This window comes from Dipteris shenzhenensis, chromosome 14 (genome assembly GCF_047967505.1).
Source record: "Dipteris shenzhenensis isolate YYH24624 ecotype China chromosome 14, Dip_SZ_1.0, whole genome shotgun sequence".
Taxonomy (NCBI): Eukaryota; Viridiplantae; Streptophyta; class Polypodiopsida; order Gleicheniales; family Dipteridaceae; genus Dipteris; species Dipteris shenzhenensis.
In genome coordinates, this window is record NC_141609.1 from 42252632 (window position 1) to 42274834 (window position 22203).

Genomic DNA, 22203 nt, shown 5'->3' on the forward strand with positions numbered 1-22203 from the left:
TTCTCTTATGATAGCATTTTCTTGACTTTTTAGAGGAGTTGGTTCAACGTTTGTGCTCCCGTGTGGACTACAGATTAAAAAATTTCCACAAAAAATGTTGCAAGTGGATCGAATGTTGACGTGCTTACAAACTAGTGAACGTGAACTCATTACTTGCTTGGTTTTGCAGGAGCAGCTGCTATCACAGAAGTAAAGAAAGATCATCCAATTGATAAAGCCTGCTTTGCTGAAGAAATTTTCCAATGTACCAAACATCCATGCTGCCAGCGGATACGCGACAGCAGGACCTCAACTTACATGATGTGGTCTTCAAGCCAGCAATGTTATCTGTAAATGAGATGTTGGATAGATGCCTCAGCAATACCTTGTATTCATCCTACTTAAAGTAACTTATATGCTGATGCAATTGCGGACATGGGAAAACTGGAAAACTCCTCTGGCTTCAGGTGTTGGGCAGGAGGAAAAGCACAAAGTTAAAATTATAACTTCTTCTGAGGCTGATTGTTGGCAACTCTTTAGTGGCTTAAAAGGTCAAACAATGTAAGCAGCAGCTCAATAAGTTGCTACTTTATTCGCAGTTCATCAGTTTCCAATTTCCTTCCAAGTTCTAACCACATCCCTCATGGCCTAGATCTTAGCTTACATTTCTCTCACCAGTATTATGAGAAATCGAACTTCAATCCTTACATGTTATCTTCCATAAATCATATCGTAAAAGGTGATGTGACTGCAAGTTAATAGAGGATACATTCCCCATGCCATGGTCAATGGTCTCTTCTTTTGTGAACAAGATCACCTTCTTGTGAACAAGATAACTTTGTCATAAATAGGACATTATGGATTGAGTTAAATCTGTCCATTTGGCAATCAAATGAAAACATCACCTAGATGAATTCTTTTGCACCCTTTATTGCCACAACTAGAATTGGAATGATATTTGCCCCAACTAGAGTGGGGTCTGAGGCAAGCAAAGAACTCACCTAATTTGATGGTGATGGAGGAGCTACTCTAACTATAACCCAATGAGGGGTAGTGGGTGTTCGGCAAGATGGCAATGCTAGACAAATTGGATGCGCAGCTGGTGCTGGAGTGCAAGAGATGGCAAAGGAGCATTGTGATGAGGAGCTACACTTGGGTCCTTTCTTCTTGTTTGTGAAACCTCTAGCAAATCACCCAAAGGTCATGTGAATCTTGCACTGGTCCTACCTACTCGCAATCTTGACCTCTATCGAAAACCAGAGCCATCCAAATGATGAAGCATGATATGGTCATTTGTGATTAGGGTTAGACATAATGACCCTGACTCTAGGAACCCCATTAGACTTGATCACCTCCACTGCGGAAGAAGGCAAACAAGGGCGAGGGAGGATCTTTGAGACCAAACTAAAAGTAGCTCCAATTGTGATAAGAAGTTGATGGTAAACCTGTGGAAGACTCGGAGATTTGATGAAGATAGAAGTGACATGTCTATTCTCTCTCTACAAGATCAAAACCCAATATTTTAGAGCTGTTGCAACTCATCTTTTGAAAATATTCAGGTTCTCATGGCTAGTGGTAGCGGTGCAGGATTGATTGAATGGGTATCCATTCATCAATCAAAGGAGAGAGCCTAACCCAAATATAAATGAATCTCTATCTCTCACTAACAAGTGAAGGAGAAGGGATTGAGAGGGAGGGGAAAAAGGAGAGGCTGAGAGGGGCTGGGTTGAGAGGGGAGAGGCTAAGAAAGGGGGGGCTGATACGGGAAAGACTAAGAGGGAAGCAGAGTCTAGGGGTTGGGAGAAGAGATTAGAGGTGTGGTTAGATGGACATCGGGTTGGGGGAGGAGGGAGTGAGGTGGTAGGGGGGGAGAAGAGAGTGAGGTAGCATGGAGGAAATAAAGGGAGGTGGGGATAAGTACCGAGTTGGGGAGAAGAGAGGTGAGGAGGGGTAAGAGAGAAGGAGGTGAGAAGGCACGGCGCAGGGCGTGTGTCGATGGCAGGAGGCGGGGAGCAAGGAGAAGTGAGAGGGAGGCAAGGTAGGGAAGAGAGGGAGAGGGAATAAAGGAAGGGGGGGAGAGGCAACTTTGGACATGGGGTAATGGAGAGGAATAGCAAGCTCCTAGTCCTGGGTAATGCAACTGTGACCCTATGGGTTCTAAAGACATGTGGCAATTAGGGATTTAATTGTACCTAGGCACCAATGCCATAATGTGGGGCTTGGATTTATAATGTGCTTAATGAAGTTCTTGGGTATATAAGGTAGTTTGACTCTCCTCTAAAATGTTTGGGACCTCATAGGCATTGTGTGTCTAGGGTACCCCTAGACTTGGTTCTTAGCTTAGGATTCAACATGGTTTCACAGTTGGGTTTCTCTGCTTTTGGTAGTGCTGTATTGTAGTGGGAGATGTTATTAGAGATTTTGGAAACAATCCATGATGATGAGTGGCATAGTGGCTGTTCAAATGCATGGACGTTTTGAACTACATCATGTATTGTGGCAGCTCATGGTACATGTTTTTTGAAATCAAGATTGTTGGCAATTGGTCAACTACTCAATCTCTCAATGTTATCACTCCCACTCAAGAGAAATTAAAGAATTGTGAGATGTATGCACAACTCAATGAGAAGCCAAAAACAACACACTCTAGTATTAAACTATATGGAACTCATCCTATATAGGCTTGTTGCTCATTATAAAATGACTCAAACTCATGATAGGAATGTGTAGTTGAGAACCAAATCCAAGTAGACACTATCAGCCAACCAAGAGCAGGAAGACATATCGTTAATGACAACATTCTTCTCCCTATGCTTCACATGACTCTGATCAACATATGATTATTAGGAGCTGCTACCCTAAAGAATGCCACCACACTATGTTTTCCTTAAACCTCAAAAGGTCCTTGATTTTATCATTGAGAAATGCCACACAAAAGTTGCATGGCCACCCTCTATCTAAGGTTCCCTTACAAGGGTTACCATCCACCAAATCCCCCTTAAGGTGTGGAGGGGCACAAGACAACAACATCAAAAGAAGAGCATTACTCACACGGAGCTAACACCAAAAAACTATCAAGCCATCCACAAAGGACCAAGCCTACTAACAACAAAAAAATTGACTAAGATGTTAGACTACCCACAAAGAGCCAAGGCTAAAACAAGGAGTCGAACACCACATAGAGCTCGGCCATCAATTTAGAATCTCGACACAACCATCAAAAAGAAAATATTCAAAAAGCATAATCACCAACATGGTTATACTCCTCTCTAGTCACTAAACCTATAAGCAAAACTTCTCAAAATGGCCACCCTTCCCACAATATTCGCACACAAGCATCTTTGTAGTGTTACTACTTTTCACCTTCCCTTTTTCTTTTATTGCATATGCCAGCTCTCCTCTAGGAATAGCCTCTTTTTTCGACATATTTCCCTCAATAGAAATAAAGTTATGACATTGAACTGTAGATTTTCAAAAAGTACTAGTATAGTTATCGATTCTAAATATTGTAAAGGAAAACTTGAAAGTAGGATGACCTTCGTATCCTTATCGTCATCAATTATCAAACCTAAAGCATGCAATTGGCTTCATGATGTATTACATGTGGCTTATGTGTATAACCAAACTTTCTCCTTCTCCCATGTGCAATCTGAACGATTCTTGCTTCAATATAGAGGAAGCATCGGCAAAAACATGGAAATGTTCATTCTTGACCATGCAAATGGGACTTGATGGCCATGATACTTTGTGCGGTCCCTTAAATCATGATGGCCATGATACTTTGCACGGTCCTTAAAATCACTTAGTTCCAGGTATGATTCTACCTATTTTCTCTCCTTTCAATATAGAAAATTAAATTCCGTCCCTCTCTCCTTTCTCTCCCTTTTCCCTCTCTCCCCTTTCCTCCTTCTTTCCCCCTCCTCTCTTCCCCTTCCAAGGTCTTCCATTTCGTCCCTTTCCTCTCTTTCTCTACATCTCCCGTTTCCTTGTTTCTCCCCTTTCCTCCCTTTCCTCTCCGTCTCTTCCTTTTCCTCTTCTCATGGGTTCTTTTGTTGAGTGATTTGTGCAGGCTTGCTTTTGAACACGGTTCACAGAAAGAGCCCCACCTAAATTTTGAGGTAAGTGCCCATTTTCCCTTTCCCTTCCCCTTTTCCCTTCCCCTTCCCCTTTCCCTTTCCCCTTCCCCTTCCCCTACCCCTTTTCCATTTCATGTTTCTAGAGGTGGATGTTTACAATGAGAAGGAGAATTGTGTGCAAATTCTTGAAGGGTGGTTGACAAACCTCTAAAGCATATGCACACAGCTCTTCTTCTCATTATAAACATTCACCTCTAAAGCATATGCATAAACCTACCCTTCTCTCCCTTTACCACCCTTTTCCCTACTTTCTCCCTCATTACCTACTGTTTCCCTACTCTTCTTACATCTCTCTGCTCCCTCCTTCCCTAGTGCTTCCCTACTCTTTCCCTACTTTTTCCCTCCTTCCCTCTTCTTTCCCTACTTTTTCCCTGCTTTTTCCCTCCTTCCCTACTCTTTCCTTACTCTCCTTGCATCTCTCTTTTCCTTCCCTCTTTCCCTTATCTCTTTTCCTTCCCTCTTTCCCTTATCTCTTTTCCTTCTCTCTTTCCCTTCTCTCTTTTCCTCTTTCCCTTCTCTCTCTTCCTCTTTCCATCTCCTCCCTCTCTTTCCATCTCCTCTTCCTCTCTTTCCTCTCTATTTCATGCTTAAAATCTCTTCTACCTCCGTGAGGGATGGCAAGTGGAGGATCCATTTGGTAGTCAAAAGAGAGGGATCGATGATACTACCACTGGTAGTAGCACGAAGGAGGCACGAAAACTACTCATGCATCTTGCTCGAGAGGATAGGAACCGAATCCTTCGGGAGTTTGAAGAGGAGAGGCAGCAAGTGTTGGCTCCACCAAATTTTGTTGAGGTACTCGGGAGAGAGAGAGAGGCATCGATGCAGATGCTCAGTCTCGGGTACAGCGAGCGCCATTGAGGGTTCTCAAGCAGACTCCCAAACACCCACCACCCTCCCCTATTCAGTTAATAGGGAGTATGAAATAGTTATGGATGAGAGAGGTAAGCGTGTAAGTAACCGTATGCATGGCCTTTGCAGTGAATTCAAGGAGGTGGTCATGGATTTTTGACACCAGTCCCAATTACATTTCGAAGACACTAAGAAAGGAGTTTCCAGTGCCGAGTGAGAACCTGGAGTTCAACTCCAGGTGGATGTTGAACAAGATGGCTACTGTTTTGAAATCGCGGAAAGATCAAATCCACAGAAAATCAAAGGCAAAGGATTCAAAGCCTGCCTAGGTCCATGATGACAATTGGAAGATTATAAAGAAATAGCTCAAGGCTCCAAAGAAGTATGACCAGTAGAGGCAGGCGGTTGTTGCAAGGAAGAGTAAATTGGGCCAATCGCACTTGGGCTCAGGTGGGAAGGCTCGATCATATCATTCTTTTGTAAGTACCTATTCTTTCACTTCTTTTTGCATGTAGTTTGGGAATGTAGGGGTAAATAATGAAATTAACAGAAATGCTTGTAATGTTAGGAAATGAAAATGGGCAGTCAGTGCATGGAGGAGGAGTACTCGTATGCGTATGACTACGGTACGAAAGCCCTTTTCGACTAGAGCGGGGAATTTGTGCCCTTTTTTAATGTAAAAAGTTACTACACGATTTCTCTTCAAATGCTCAATTTGAACAACTATTACATATATACTAACCTCTGACACGTGTGTTTCTTGAACAGGAAGATGGAGATGAGTACTTGCAACAAGCTCGCCAAGAGGATGCCGAAGCTGGAGAGGCAAGAGGCAAAGGGAACAATGATGAGGAGTTCGGTGGGAGCAACGAGGAGCATGGCCAGAGTGATGAGAAGGACGTGAGCAATGATGAGGATAGTAGCAGTGACTAGGCTAGAGTAAATATGCTGTACATATCAGTAGGGTAGAGTAGTCGGATATAGAAAGTGCAAGAGAATATAATTTTGTACTCATAGAGAACATGAGATTTTATACTCAAATTGAAAGAGAATATAGAAACTTTTACACTCAAACTGAATGTAAACATATGAAATGGCCAATATACTGTAATACAGACCTTTTATAGAAGCGCAGATTAGGGCTAAAATAGCCCTAATTTGCCCTTTAAAAAAATTTTCCCTACAAAAAAGCGTCAATATTTAGGTTGAAACAGCTTCGGGTTTCCTTGACAGCGTCGATATTAACATCGATAAATTGTTCCTAGAGTCGATAGTATCATCCATATCAGCGTCAACAAATGCTTTATCGATGTTAATATTGACGGTAATATGGAGGCTAATCTCGACGTTTTCTTATCAACAGTAATATGGACAATAATATCGACGCTTAGGAGTTTTAAAAAAAAATATTCCAATGTAATTTGCAACGATATAAGCACAAAAAATGAGGCCAATCCTTGTAGTGTCCACACACCCTCCTCCAGCTCTTTTTCGCCCCTGCTCTACTTTGCTCCACGCTCCCTCCTCCAACTCTCATCAATCATCTGCTCCCCTGCTCATCCATTCCACTACTCACCCACTCATCTTCACCATGCCTATTGTAACTACTACCATCCCTCGATGCAACGTGATCCCAATGTTATCTGCCTTCTCGTATAAGGTGATTGTGTTGCACTCTGTAGGACTGGAAATGCTTGCTCTTTTGGACACCCTTCATTCCCTCGGTCAATTCCCCCCACATCTGCATGTCACTAGCTTGGATGACATGCTCACAGAGGGCCTCTATATCGCTGTGATGTATGGGTTCCCCCTAGATGTCGATGAAGCCCTCAGGATTTTCACAGCAAAGTACTCTCACTTATTGGGGGGGGGCGTAATTTGAGTCTTCGCAATGTGCATGGTCTTTGGCCTCTCCATCGTCTCCTCCATTGGTTCCCTTAAAAATTCGAATGCAACAAGCTGGGCTGGCGGTAATGCTGAATTGTACAACTTTCCTCTTGCTCAACAAGGCTCATAACCACTCGATAATGGCTTGATGTAATCTTTTGGCCTCTAAGGCTCTCAACGATCTTTTGGCTTACTGGATGTAATATTTTGGTCTCTAAGGCTCTCAACAATTGCTGAGTTTTTACATTTATGTAATCTCTTTTGTTCAATTTGAGGCTCTCAGTATGCATTGTTGTTAATTTTTATATTTGAGTGGTTGTGGTCGCTAGATGTAACCTTTTGGCCTCTAAGGCTCTCATCAATTGTTGAGTTTTTAAAAATGTAAGATCTTCTGTTTAATTTTTGCTCAGTGTAAGATGTTAATTTTTATATAACCTGTTATTTGATGTAGATGTAATCTCTTTTGCTCAATTTTTACTCGATGAATTATAGTTGATTATCTAGATGGCACCACCCGGTCTCCAGTCACCGTGGTGGCTCGTAATAGTTTTGCCCTCATTTAGGATTTGCAATAAGGACTAAAATACCAGTGAAGTAGGACTACAATTTCCTTGGTTTAGGACCAAAATAGCACTAAAATAGCTTCAACAACCCACCGTTGTGGTTGCAAGGAGATACATCTAGAAAAATTCAATTAAACATTTAGAAATTGCAATTGAAGATATGGCCCTTGAGGGGTCCTCTCTAGGAGCAAGGGCCATATCGACATGCATTATACGATATCTAGGATGCCACTGGACACATATGGCATGCCGATATGGCCCTTGCACCTAGAGGGGACCCCTCAAGGGCCATATCTTCAATTGCATTTTCCTTGGTTGCACAAGGAAATGCATTTTCCTTGGTTCACTAATATATAACTCTAAGAACCAACATGGTAGTTATCATAGATCTCCTTCTGTTTGCCAGCGCGACGACAATCATCATAGATCTCCTCCTGTAATACGTAAAAATAGGTAACGGAGCCATAACTCCAAGAACCAGTGTGGTGGTCGCTCCAAGCCAACCTTGAATTTTCCTGATCAGCATAGGTGCGCTGCCCAGTGACAGGTGGCAAAGCTACTGGAAAAGGTTGGGCGATGACAGGTGGTCAGGCAAGAGACTGCGCTGCGGTTGTGTTCAAAATGATAGATTGTGTCTCATTATTACTCCAAGAACTAGCACGGTGGTCTCTCCAAGCCAACCTTGAGTTTTCATGATGTGCATGGGCATGCTGTTGATTGATAGGTGGCAAAGCTACGACAAAAGGTTGCGCAATGATAGGTGGTCAGGCGCTGCGGTGGTGTTCGAAATGATAGAGTGTGTCTCATTATTATGCTAAGAACCAATGCGGTGGTCTCTCCAAGCCAACCTTAAATTTTCATTATCTGCATGGGTGCGCTGCCCAGTGACAAGTGGCAAAGCTGCGGCAAAAGGCTGTGTGATGACAGATGGTCAGGCCAGAGATTGCATTGCACGAAGTAGTGCAGAGATGTATGATGTAGTGCAGAGTTATTGTGTGTCCAACTCCACGGTGTTCATAATGAATAGATTGCATCTCCTTATTACACCAATGTGGCATCATGACGTCGAGAACATTTTCGGTGAGTGCACGGGTCCGTGCAAAATTCAAAATCTCACCCAAGAGTGCATCGCATCGTGGCCCCAAAATGGTCCCAAAAATAGTTCCGCGATTGGCTACACCCAAGCAAACGTTGACTCGAGGGACATGCATAACTCCCATATATCAACTGATAAGGGCAATTTTGAAGGATTCTGAAGACACAACAAAGATCTATCTTGTTTTTGCAAATAGGAGGGAGGAGGATATAATGCTATGCTACAAGGTAAACAAATGGGCAGAGCAGTAGTCCAACTTCAAGGTATAGTATGGGGTTTCGAGGGAGACTGAAGATGAGTCTTGGAGGTACATCACAAGGTATATTAGGGCATCATTTGGTTGTTGGCTCCTTAGAGACTGTAGCTTTTATGTGTGGACCTCCTCCTATGATCCAATTTTCTTGCCTTCCTAATCTCTTAGAAATGGGCTATGACAAAAGCCTGTGCTATCAATTTTGAAGTCCTCATTCCAATTAGCCTTTTCTTGGAAAGAAGATCAGCTATACTATGACAACAGCCTGTACTGCTATCAGTTTTGACTTGTTTAATTCATTCCAAGCCTCATCTTGGAAAAGACTCGGGCCATCCATATGACCTCAAGACAAGATACTGTGCGGCTTTTGTCAATGCATGGACGTCGCTTCCCTGTTACTTGTACTACTGTACTGCTCCATGGCAAAGCTATAGGATTTGATTATAATGTAAGATAATTCTCACGAAGTAATGGTACCTACTTGTCAAAACAAAGAGCACACTATTGAAACAAGACCTTGTTGGTTGACACCAATCTGCATAGCAAGCATTCTCAGTTGGATCATGTAATGTTGAAAAAATGTATGCTACAATATGCAAAGTGCTATTTGCCAAATTCAAAGTGCTATGTGCCGAATACAAAGTGCTATTTACCATAAATTGCTATGTGCTAAATGCAAACTTCGATATGAATCCAAGGAAGGGCACGTTCCTTGGTCTTATAATTTTTGGAGAGGAAGTGTGCCAATTCTCCCCCCACACAAATGTGTGGTTATGTGCTAACTGCTGCAAAGTACTATGTGCCAAATGCGAAGTGTGTGTTGAATTGAAATTGCTACGTGCTAAATTCAAATTGCTTTGTGTTGAATACAAATTGAAATGAACCCAAGGAAGGGCACATTTCTTTGTCTTCAATTTTTGGACAGGAAGTGTGCCAACTCTCCCCCCACGCAAATGTGTGGTTATTTGCTAAATACAAAGTATGTGCAAATGCAAAGTGCTATGTATGAAATGCAAAGTGCTATTAACCAAATTCAAGTTACTATGTGCTAAATAAAACACTACATGTGGTCATATGTTAAATGCAAATTGCTATTTACAAAATGCAAATTGCAATCTAATTATATAATACATCTCATCTCTAATATCTAAAGTCAATTCTACTTTCCTTGAATTATAATCTTTATAAACTATCTTCAAATTTATTTTGCAACTCTCCTCCCACACAAACGTGTGGTTATACACGTGTGGTTTTACACTAAATGAAAAGTACTGTGTGCCAAATACAAAGTCTGCTACGTGCTAAATTCAAATCCTTTGTGATGAATGGAAAATGACATGAACCCAAGGAAGGCCATGTTTGAGAGGAAGTGTGCCACCTCCCCCTCCACACAAACGTGTGGTTCTGTGCTAAATGCAAAGCATTATATGCAGAATGCAAAGTGTTATGTGCTAAATGCAAAGTGTTGTGTGCTTGCTATGTGCTAAATTTAATTTTATAAAAACAAGACTTGTGGTTATATGCTAAAATTATGAAATTCAAATGCAAGGCCCTACATAACTTGTTTATCATCGTCAAGACTGTTTGCAAGGCCAGGAGAAGGGCACACAAGCCAACACACATATGGAAAAGTCAACAAACTCGGATTAAACGATTAATTCGCAAAATGCGATTAGTAATAACTAATTAAAGCATGTTACGTCGCCATCTTTTGAAAGCTTCTCCCATCGCCATCTTTTGAAAACTTGCCATAGCCATTGCTGCAGCCAGCTCTCGTCTCTAATCCATACTTCCTCTTCATCTTACACTAGCATCAGTCTGCATTCCCCTCCCCCCGCAAAAGCTTCGTAGCAGCCATGGTTGCCTCGTCTGATGCTGATCCGTCACCTCCCTCCAATGGCTCCCGCCCCCAGCTCGTCTCCCCCCACCCATCCCCCAAGAACAGCACCGCTGCCCACATCTTCGACTTGCTCGAAAAAGCTCTCGTCTGGGCCTTTTCCCAATCCCCCTCCAAGCCGCTCCATTATCTTAATGGAAATTACGCTCCCGTTCCTGAGTCCGATCCCTGCCCGGACCTTCCCGTCATTGGCTCTCTTCCGGTGAGTTCTACCTTCCCTAGAGAAGTCTTATTTCCGTTGTTTCCGACGCTTATGTCTGCCGAAAGCTAGGCACAGTTCGTCTTCACGTGGATGCTTGCAGTGCACCATGGAAATAAGAAGCGAGCACAGTGCGTATCCTTAGATTGGAAGTCGAAATATGAGACCGCTTTTGAAACAACTAGACCTTTCTTGCTTGCAATTATGATCACACAGAGCTGTCTGAATGGGGAGATCGTGCGTATTGGACCCAATCCAAAGTTCAAGCCAATCGCGGGTTATCACTGGTATAACCTATCTCGCCTTTGATAAACCAAACTGATCAGACGTCGGGTCTTGGACTCTCAACGAATTAAATGTTTGTGGTTGTGTGACCGGACGAGTATATTTGGCTTGGTCCTGTCTCGTGACTATATAACGTCTGCTTTTCGCAGGTTCGACGGAGATGGGTATGCACAGCTTACGTCGACCTGCACCTTTGTCTACTAAACCTTGTGCCAAAGTTATCAATTACACTGAGTAACCAATCGACGAATAAATCACGGGCCTAATTGCCTCTCTATGTCTGTATCGTCGACGCTATGGTTGCAGGATGGTGCATGGGTTACGCATCAAGGACGGCAAAGCAACGTACGTATCGCGGTTCGTTCAAACATCGAAACTGAAGCAAGAAAATCATTTCGGTGCATCCAAATTCCTTAAGGTTTGACAATCCTAATAAACTTTGAGAGACTAATGAGCTTTTGAGTTCAATCTCTCCTGTTAGGTTACACTGTTGGGGCGCGATATTTAACGTGGCTAAGGATATACCCGTCTTGCAGATTGGAGATTTGAAAGGGATTTTCGGTGCTTTTATAGGACAAATATACAGCCTTCGTTGTAAGGCAAAAGTGCTGGACATTTCTCAAGGATTCGGAACTGGTAAGCTTTGTATCACATTTAAGATATCAGGAAAATGTTGACATAACCCTGCAGTAGTCTTCTACGCTTCAAATATTTCCTGTTCCGTAATGCTGAGTTTTGAAAAAATTGATGTGGATTTTGCAGGTAACACAGCACTCCTTTATCATGACGGAAGACTTTTAGCTCTACATGAAGCCGACAAACCATGTGAGTTGCACACACTTTGTTAGCAACTATGAAGCTAATGCTAGCCGAAATCTTTGCATTTAAAATCTTGTCGTGTTGGTGTTGTCGATGGTAGGTTCACGGTGCAAGCTTGGCCTTTGCCCTCGAAAATGTTTTCGTACTTTGATTGTTTGAGCCCGATTGTCCTGCAGATGCAATTAGAATCCTTGAAGATGGAGATTTTCAAACCATTGGCCTTCTGGATTACGAGAAGCGTTTGTCGCACCCTTTTACTGCCCACCCAAAAGTCGATCCTGTGACAGGTGCGAAAAGCATAGTTTTATTACCTGCCTCTCTAAAATTGCAGGATCTTGTATCAGGGACTTGGGCGGGCGAAAGCATTCGTAGTAACTTACGTGAAAAGTTAGATCACGAATTTTCAATGCAATCGCTTCCTCTCTCAGGACAAATTGTTTTTTCGTAACTCTATTAATTAATTTGCAAAAAAAGTGAAAAATTTACAGCTTGAGAAGCATAACCCTAGAGTTAGACTGAAAATAACTCCAACCAAGAGTTGAGTTTTGGTTGAGCGTGAGCCAAAGGGTGATGCAAGTGTGTGGCAACATGAAGTCAAAACAAACACTTCACATCAGAGACCATAATAGTCTAACACTTGAAGGATTTCCAGTTGTACATCTCGCAGAGAGAAACCTCGAAACGGAGCTCTCTTGACCATGTTGCAGAGCCGCCATATGTGATGAATGACGCAGTCTCGAATGATATGCCAACTACTGTGAATCATTGAGGGAACCTTTTTCTCCGAATAATGCTTGCTTCCACTTAGCGGGATTGAGTATATTTCCACGCTGGCACCATAAGTTAATGCGACGCCAGATAAACTGCACCAATAAACACCCCCAAAGGAGATGGAAATGGTTCTCAAAAGCCACTTTGCAAAACACACAAATAGGGGAAATACCCTTCCACTTACTAACTCTGTCCTTTGTGGATAGCTTACTGACAAGAACACGCCAAAGTAAAAATTTAAGGCGATTAGAAGATGTAGCATGCCAAACCTTACATAACCTATGCGACCAAATCCCAGCAGTGGCAAAAAGAGCCCAAAGTTTCCACGCAACCCGTGAGAGTGCTGGAATAGAAGCAGGCAGTTGTGAAGATAAATCATGCAGCTGGTACTTAACCAAAGGCCAAACCACCCACTAAAACCCTGCGGAGATAGAAAACAAGAGCTCGTGGGCCAACACTCCTTCAGCCTAGATAATGTAGTAGTAATAAATAGACACTCCCTAGGTGTGAGGTGGTAAAGCCGAGAGAGTTCAACCACAGTCCTCCGGAATTGTGGTGAGAAATCCATAATTGATTCCATGAGGTAATCCCCTTCCTATTGAGAGTCCAACGTAATTGGGGCCTGTGCTGAATAGGCACGATGTCAAACTGAAAAGGCCATCCACTAATCCAGCAATTAAGACCCAAAGAACCATCACCTGTAACCCGTTGAGTATCTTGCCAAGTACTGCCTTGAAGCTTGCGCTTCCAAATGACTTCCAATTTATTAAGAACATCAGACTGTACCACTTTTACTGGATAGGGAGATCTCAGGGAGATATTAAGCGCTCTTGCCACCTCGCACTCCCGTTAGTTCTTTTGGCAACATGCCACTTGTCAATGTTAAGCCAAATAGGGCATCTCAGAGTCTTCTTAGTCCTCGGTCACATAGACTGGTGGCCCGCTAGGCTCCAGAGTCCATACCTAGTGGATTTAACCACTCTCTGGTACCTACACCATCGTTAGTTACATCCACATAGCCATGGCATCCATTAATCGTTAGTGGTTGCATTCAAAGTAAAACTCTAGACTATTACTAGTCACTATGGGCATCCCCACTAAACACATGTGTGTATTCCCACGAAACAAATGTGCACACATAAATAATATTTCTTTAGTTGACCAGGGTCAACCTCTTTGATGCTTTGACCGACAGTCAAGGTGCCTTAGTTATATAACCAAATCTCTTCAATTGAAGTAGGCACATCTTCGTTGTGAGACTGATGTCAACCCTCCTTGGCCAAAGCCAACCTTGTTGACCGAAGTCAACACTCTCTTGCTGAAGTCAGCTCGATACTACTTTGGTTGACCATGGCCAATCCTCTTGACTTAAGCCAAGTCACCCTAACTGGAGTTAATCTTACTTTATCGGAGTTAAGTATCTTCGACCGTGGTCAATACTTTTGACCAATGAAAAACATTCAATTGAATATAATTAAATAAATGAAGAACTCTATAATTATGATGAAATAAATGGTCAATTAGAACTTTGACTTGGAGTATTTACAACTTGATGACATCCCCTTGGATTCTATTCAGTTAACCTCAGCTGAAAAGCATCCTTGTAAATATCCAGAGCCACGGATGATCAAAGAACATGTTTTCAGCCATCCACTTGGCATTCAATGCCGAATAGTTCTAGGGTACTTGTAACATTCATTGCCCTGGGGGACTTTGCGGTACACAATCTGCTCTGGTTGAAGGTCCTCCTCCAGCTCTCATCCACTTCTAGTGGATCTTCAGTTACTAGCTTTGTAGGCACCAGCCCTTGATATTTTTTTAGAAGACACACATAAAAAGCATTGTGAATCTTCCCAATGTTGTGGCAGTTCTAACATGTATGCAGCTTCATTTATCTCATGTGAAACCTTGAAAGGGCCATAATATCTAGGAGATAACTAAAAAATGAAGTCCATTGCAATACTTTCCCATGTTGCCTGGGGCACAGAAAGAGGCATTAGTAGGCCAGGTGCCTTCCATCTATAATATTTTCCCTTTTGACAAGTAAGGCATTCCGTAACAAACTGATGTATATCTTTACGCATAGCTAGCCAATAAAATATGTCTCTAAAGCTTGAGTAGTAGCTGCAATTCCTCTATGCCCATTTAATTCATGAAAATATTTTAAGAAAGGGGTTTTTTAAATACCCTTTGAATTCACATTATACATAGGGTTTCTTAGTACGTGCATCCCTCGAGATGGCATTCCTCTAGAACCTTTTGCCTCATGTCTCAAGGATGCTTCCAAATGCTCGAATATGTGCATCAAGGATCTAGCAAATGAGTTACTTTAATTCTCCTTTAATTTGTTTCCAATAAGGGAAAGTGAAGAAGATGGACAACCTCTTCATTCTTAGTAAGATGAGGGTCTTCTATAATCATTCCATGCTCATAACCAATCACCTGATCTAAGCATCAAAAGCACATCTTGTGCCTTGCACCCTCCTTGCTCCGAGCAAGACTTGTTACCTATTGATAGGGGTGCTCAATAGGAAGGTTATTTTGATGTCCTTTCAATCACGTTTTCTTGAGGTCCTTTAAGCATGGAGACTTCACCTAGGTCTAAGACCTAGGGCACACACTATATATCCCAAAACCATGAGCTTTGAGACTTGCGATTCTATCACGGAAAAGTGCAACCCATGCAAGGGATGGACATACAGTATGAACGAGTAAGCGCAAAAGAGCAATCCATACGAGAGAAAGAGCAATCCATGCGAGAGAAAGAGAACGCATGAAGAGTTGGTGAGCATAATGCATGATGATTGTGCAAAATGGGATACAACATCGGGTGTACAAATCTTCTTTGGGGGGGGATTGATTTTCACTGCACAAAAAGTTAGTGAACCACATGCATTCAAAAGAAGAGGTTTCTTAATTCAACTTTAGAAAAAAAATTAACAAGAAGCACATGCATTCAAAAGAAGAGGTTTCTTAGTTCAACTTTAGAAAAGAAATTAACAAGATTACAATAACGGGAGGGTTTTTTTTAATTTGAATGTTTGGAAAAAAGTCCATTAGTTCACAAGTAAAGAGGGTTGGTTGTATTGGGGGAAAAGTTGGATGTGGGGCTTTTAAATACCCCTTGAATGCAATTGATACATAGGGACTACATAGGGTTTCTTAGTAGTGCACCCCTCGAGGTAAACATGTTCACTAGCCCACAAGTGTTTCAACTATCTGTGTCATTCATCTTCTTTTGTCTTAAACTATGCTTGTGAGTGTTGAAAGTATCATATCAGCTTGGATCAGGACTCTTTATTGAATGTTGTATCATGTCTTTGAATTCAATATTAATTTTGACAAGATGTATCTATTATACTAATCATATGCTATCAATCATTTGCTTCCTTTTGTCATTATACATTTCATCAATAAAGATTATTAATTTAAGTGATACTAATCTACGAAAGCTTAGGTAACAACCCTTGATCATCACTAGTTAATCCAACAATAACTCTCTAGGAATTTAATTTAAACACTTCTATCTAGTGGTCAAATCACCCCCCTGCTAAAGTAGAATCCTGGACTACACATTCAATCATCATGAATAATACCATGTTCATTCTGTCAAATTAGAACTTTAAAAAAATTGGTCATCATTATTTTTAAATTTTGTATTTCAACTACACAGAGAGTATAAACACAAGAGAAAAAATATTTATAGAAACTACTAATTGCCATACTATTTTTTGAAAATGTTATATTTGATATACTCTCCTCATACTCTCCAAAAATTTCACGGAAACCTTGTACTTCAAATCTTATACGGGGACATAATTCTAAATAGAACTTCTAGTTGTAAACTTGTAAACTTGTTTTCCGAAATGTGCTTGCCATATCTGAATCAACATGTCCTCAATGTAGAGAAATGTTTGAACGTTTAAAACATAATGCATGAGAAGTCGTACCTCTCAAATACTTGCGAATCCAATTTACAGCCATCCAATGTTCTATACCTGGATTGTTCATAAATTTGCTTACAACTCCCGCTGCATGTGCAATATCTAGCCTTGTGCATACCATTGCATATATCAAGCTACCAATTGCTGATGCATATGAAACCTTTGACATATAGTCAATCTCCTCCTGTGTCTTGGGATACATATCCTTGCATAATCTAAAACGATTAGCCAAAACTATAGAAACCTAAAACTAAGTAATGCAATCAAATCCCCATGCAGTATTACCATAAGTAGTTTTGGTTTTGAAACAAAATGGTTTCTAAAACAGCATAAATGAAAGGGTTTTGACTTGCCTACTAAAATAGTATTGAAATGCCTAATTATACAATTAAGTATAATTGATTTAATAAAATATATAGCCTAGTTATATGATATTTTAAATGTGAAGAGTTTGGAGCTAGCAACATTCCTTATCTATTTGAATTATGACCATAATTCATAAACAAAGGTATGAAAAAACATGGCTATAAAACTTTATTGTAAAAAGCATAACTTTGATCACATAAAAATTTAATCCATTGATTCCAATGGAAGATAGCTGAAAGTAGTATCAATTGCAAGTCTTAATGGAGTTCAAACCATGCATATCAAATCTTTTAGGATGTGTTTAAAAACCATATGTCAAAAAGTTTTTTTTAAAAAGTCAAAAAGTTAATTTATAATTTAAATATAGAGTGCTAAAGACTATTTGTAAATGTTCCCATTACTTAATATCAATATGATCATTTTCTATACATTTCAAAGCTTTTGCTCCCCAAGGTAATTTGAGGTTTGAGTTGGTGAAAGTAAAATGTCTTTAGGAATTTCCTAAAGCAAGTTTCAAACTAAGACAAATGGGTTTCCTAGTCACACCAATCCAATCTAGAGCTATCAATGACCTAAAAATCACATGGGGCTGACGCAGGAGCTTGGGGGTGCGATGCGGGTCGGGACCGAACGCGGGAGCTCTGGGCAACGGCGCTGTCGTGAGGGGGCGCATCGAGGTCTGAGAGCGACACGAGTGCATGATGAAGGTTGTGACGACGATGGTGCTCAGGGGGCCGAGGGTGCACCGCGGTTCGGGACGACGCAAGAGATTGGGGGATCGTGGGTGCGGTGGGGTCTCGACTTACGCATGAGCCCGGGGGTTCGATGCCGTTTGGGGCTTGTCGGGGTCAAGGGCGCGACGGGGGTCGAGACTGATGTGGGAGATCGGGGGACCAACATCGTCAGGGGCGTGTCGAGGTCCGAGAGCACTACTCTGAAATTGTATATTCACAAATTTCACATGAAGTTCAATATTGGCAAATAACTTGATGCTCTATCGTAGCAATGGAAAGATGCTTGTTCAACCAAGAAAAACAATCAAACTTGAAAAACTACTCGCACACATACTGACATAAGCGCAAATGTCAAACTAGCACTAACTTGCCATTAGTTAATTAGGAAAGACAATGTATGACTCCAACAATTACAAATCAAGGTGGCTACGATTCTCCAATATATACTTGTCACTACACCGGTTACTTTTGACTACAAAGACACAATAAGATAGTTGTCACTATATAACTTTTTCTTTTGTTGTTGTTGTTGGTTTTAAAAAAAAAACAAATAAAGCAATGCTGGATGTATTAGGGGGGGGGGTTAGCCCCCAAAAAAGGACCTGATACAAAATTTGGCCTTCCATAGGGCTAGACACTCTGGCCTACGCTAGACAAGCTAAGACCTATCCCAAAACAAAGTTGGCCTCTACTGCCATCATGGCCCCACTGATGATGAGCTCACGCTTCTTCAAGATCTTGCTGAGGTCGCAAAGATAAACCTTCACAATAGCCAACATTGCTGGGGCTCTTAGGCCCAATTGTACCTTGTGTTTAAACACCATTTTGCTCCTATACTCCAACACCCCCAGGAGGACCGACGCCGTAAGGTACGGCCAACATGCTGCCACTGTGGATGGGAGCTTATCTTCTCTCCCAGCACCAGGATTCTCCAGCTCCATCTGATAGAGAAGTGAGACATCAGACCTGAATTCCTCACGGCCCTTTCTAGCTTCTTCCAGGCCTCTTTGACCACCGGACACCTCCAGCAGATATGACATAGGTCTTCCACTGCCTCGCCGCATAGCGCGTAGCCAGGATTGATCTGCAGCCTCTTGGCCAACTTCGCCCTTACCAGGAGCCCGTGATTGATGACTTTCCATGACAGGAACTTTGCCTTCTCTACATCGCAACCTTTCCAGATCTCTGTGAGTCTCTTCTTCCACCATTTCTCCCCCCTTCTGATCCCCCAAAGTTTGTTCAGGCCCTCCACCTCGTGAAGGTGCTAGTACATTCCCGTCACCGTGATCTTCCTCAGCGGCGTCCGCCCCAGTGTCCATTGTCTGTCCAACCTCGTCCGTCGCCAGGATAAAGTTCGTCGGCTAGGACTCTGGCGTTCTCTCAAGGACGCACGGATGAGGTCGACCTCACCGTTCATTAGTCGGAACTCCGTTGTTAGCTCCTCCCGATGTCTTCTAGTCCGCTGTGCACATATTCCACAGGTCTTCTTATAGAATAGGTTCCTTGCCCTTGTCGGATCGTGGAGTCTGAATGCCTCCCTGGTCCTTTTCGGGGCGACGCTCCACCAGAGGGACTCCCTAAGACTACCGTCCCCCCTCAGGCCCCTTCTCCCTTGCCACGTCAGGAGCGGGATATAGCTTTTCCAGACTCTCACCAATCCATGTGCCATGTCAGACGCAGAGTTCTTTCATGGAAAGTCAGACATCAACCTCTCATACCATCCCAACCCCGCCCACTTCCCTGCCCCCTCCGATTTACAGTTGGAGATGAAGTACTTTACAATTTCTGTCCAGGGGGCCTCCTTGGAGAAAAGATGCGCTAGCCACTTAGCAATAAGCGCTGTGTTCTTCCTCTGGGCATCCGGAAGGCCTATGCCTCCTTCCATCTTTGACTAGACATGGTGCATCCTTCGCTTCCCCAGTTCCTCTGCCCAGACGAAGATTCTAAAGAGGTGTTCAATCTCCTGCCAATGGGTTTTCCTAGAGTGACAAATCGAAGCTACATAGGTGTGCAAAGCCGCCAGGATGTGCTGCACCAGGAGGCACCGGGCGTTCCACCCCCTCCAGCTTCGCCTTTATCTTTGACTTGAACTAGTCGGAGAGAGACCCCGACTCCTAGCGGCGTCCCCATAATTTCCCCCCGGGGGATGAGGATCATCCCCAGCTGCTTCACCCAGTCCTGCGGGGGATCGTGACCCGTCTTCAAGATGAAAGACTTGCCCCAACTGCACTTCAAACCCGAAGCCTTGCAGAATGTCTCCACCACCTCCAGGAGGGCCTGCCCCAACTGCACTTCAAACCCGAAGCCTTGCAGAATGTCTCCACCACCTCCAGGAGGGCCTGGACGCTGCTCTCCTGCTCTTGGGAGAACGAGACTATGTCGTCGGCAAACAGCTACTGGAGGGCAGGGTGACCCCTCTGACCCCACCTCCCTCCACCTTTTCTTTGATCTTCTGCATTAATGGGACAGTCGTGATGGCAAAGAGCAAGGGAGCCAGTGGGCAGTGCATTGCCAAACAAACATGTAACCAGATGAAGCTGAACCTGAAGCCCAAGCGGTCCAGCACCTCTACAAGGAAATCCCACCGGATTGTATCATATGCCTTATCGAGGTGACTTACATCAAGTGACTTATCTTTCCTTCAAATACTCTTAAAGTTCAACAACTTACTAAAATTGAGCTACATAATTCGTTTATTAAAAATTTTACTCATGCATGCGTCATATACTTTCATCATTTTGAGTTCTCTCTCTCTCTCTTTTTCTTTCTCTCTCCAAGCTTCCATTTTCCCAGCCGCTCGTTACGTCCATGACCATATTGCCATAGTCAGTGTGATCACTGCATTCTTGAAAATGATAAGTTGCAGAGTCTACGGCTGAATTCCATGTATCCAATACTGATAGATGGAGAAGACCACCAAACCCATGCATTCATACATCCTGGAGAAAGCATGTGCAGCTTAGTCCACATTAAGGTCATAGGACTCTGGAATTGTAAGCGACCTCCTTTTGCCTGTGTGACAAAATTGAAGTATTATGTGATCAGCCTTGATTTGAGTTTGCTACAGCCTAAATAATGCTGACACGTTTTGACCATGACTTTGAGTTTGCTACAGCCTAAATAATGCTGTCACGTTCTGACCAACATCTCCTGTATTAGTAGAGACACCAGAACATATTTCTGTTAGTTCTTGCAGTTGAAATTTGCATACGATCTCAAATAGTGGGAAAAACACATTTTAATACATTCTAATGTATATATTCCTAGTCGTACATCTGCCCAAACAGAGCCTTCTTCTCCAAACATTTTTCTCGTAGATGATTTGGATTTGGGTGGTGAGGCCCTGGTTAACGATATCCATGCTGATGCCACAGTGATATGAGTTTGTGTCTGTTTACGGTATAACATTTTGTTCTGTGATTGGGAGAAAACAGGCTTTTTAATCGATATTTTTCACATTGGTGTCTGGTTACTGCACAGGCGAGGTGTTTACTTTTGGGTATCAAGCTGAACCTCCCTACTGTACTTACCGGGTTGTATCAAAGGAAGGCACTATGCAAGACCCTGTCACAATCACTATTTCAGGACCAATCATGATGCATGACTTTGCAATCACAGAGAATTATGCCATCTTCATGGACATGCCTCTCTATTTTCAACCCAAGGTGCTCTTTTGCTCAACAGCTGAGGTTTTCCTCATCATGTAGTATGCTATAGAATAGGGAAATCTGATCGTCTTCTACTTTCTCAGGAGATGATAAAGGGAGAGCTGATTTTAAAGTTCGACCGTACCAAAAAAGCAAGATTTGGAATTTTTCCACGGTATGCAAAAAATGAATCTGCAATTCAATGGTTTGAGCTTCCCACATGCTATGCGTTCCATAATGGTATTCACATTTATCTTCTTCCTTTTCTGTTTTATCTGTCATTTTAAAGACCTAGTGTCTTGTGTCAGCATCTCAAGGGCTCAGTCACATATTCTGAATAAAACAGTCTTTTAATAGACTGTATGCCTGCTTTTCAATCTTGATGATTTAAAGTTGGCTTCCCCTGCAGTTAATGCTTGGGAAGAAGGAGAGGAAGTCGTCCTGTACACATGTCGGATGCCAGAAATTGACCTTGAGATATTATCAGGAACATTGAAAGAAAAGCCCAAGCCATTTGAAACGCAATTGTAAGGTCTTTTCAAACATTTGTTTGCATTTCTCAGAAAGCAACAGTTGAGAAGCTCTAAAAATGTTGGTTTCCCAGGTATGAGCTGCGTTTCAACCTAAAGACAGGCCATGCATCGCAAAAACAGCTTTCTGTATGTTCTGTCGAATTCCCTCGCATAAATGAAAAGTACACTGGAAGGTCAGAACTTACTTTTTCGTACAGCTGTTTTGAATTCATAGCATCTATACTGAATCTCTGAATGACATA

General features: G+C 42.4%; 1 protein-coding gene across 1 annotated transcript in view; it reads left to right on the plus strand.

Moving 5' to 3' along the window:
- The first annotated feature begins 10619 nt into the window (after positions 1 to 10619).
- LOC147894653 (carotenoid 9,10(9',10')-cleavage dioxygenase-like) overlaps positions 10620 to 22203 on the plus strand; it is a 29226-nt gene continuing 17642 nt past the window's right edge. Inside the window, exons 1-11 of the mRNA XM_087384395.1 lie at positions 10620 to 10865; positions 11079 to 11149; positions 11297 to 11311; positions 11454 to 11565; positions 11684 to 11783; positions 11910 to 11972; positions 12143 to 12253; positions 21262 to 21446; positions 21533 to 21668; positions 21838 to 21955; positions 22033 to 22134. Coding sequence (XP_087240521.1) covers positions 10623 to 10865; positions 11079 to 11149; positions 11297 to 11311; positions 11454 to 11565; positions 11684 to 11783; positions 11910 to 11972; positions 12143 to 12253; positions 21262 to 21446; positions 21533 to 21668; positions 21838 to 21955; positions 22033 to 22134 — 1256 coding nt within the window. The 5' untranslated portion in view covers positions 10620 to 10622. The remainder of the gene's footprint in view (positions 10866 to 11078; positions 11150 to 11296; positions 11312 to 11453; positions 11566 to 11683; positions 11784 to 11909; positions 11973 to 12142; positions 12254 to 21261; positions 21447 to 21532; positions 21669 to 21837; positions 21956 to 22032; positions 22135 to 22203) is intronic.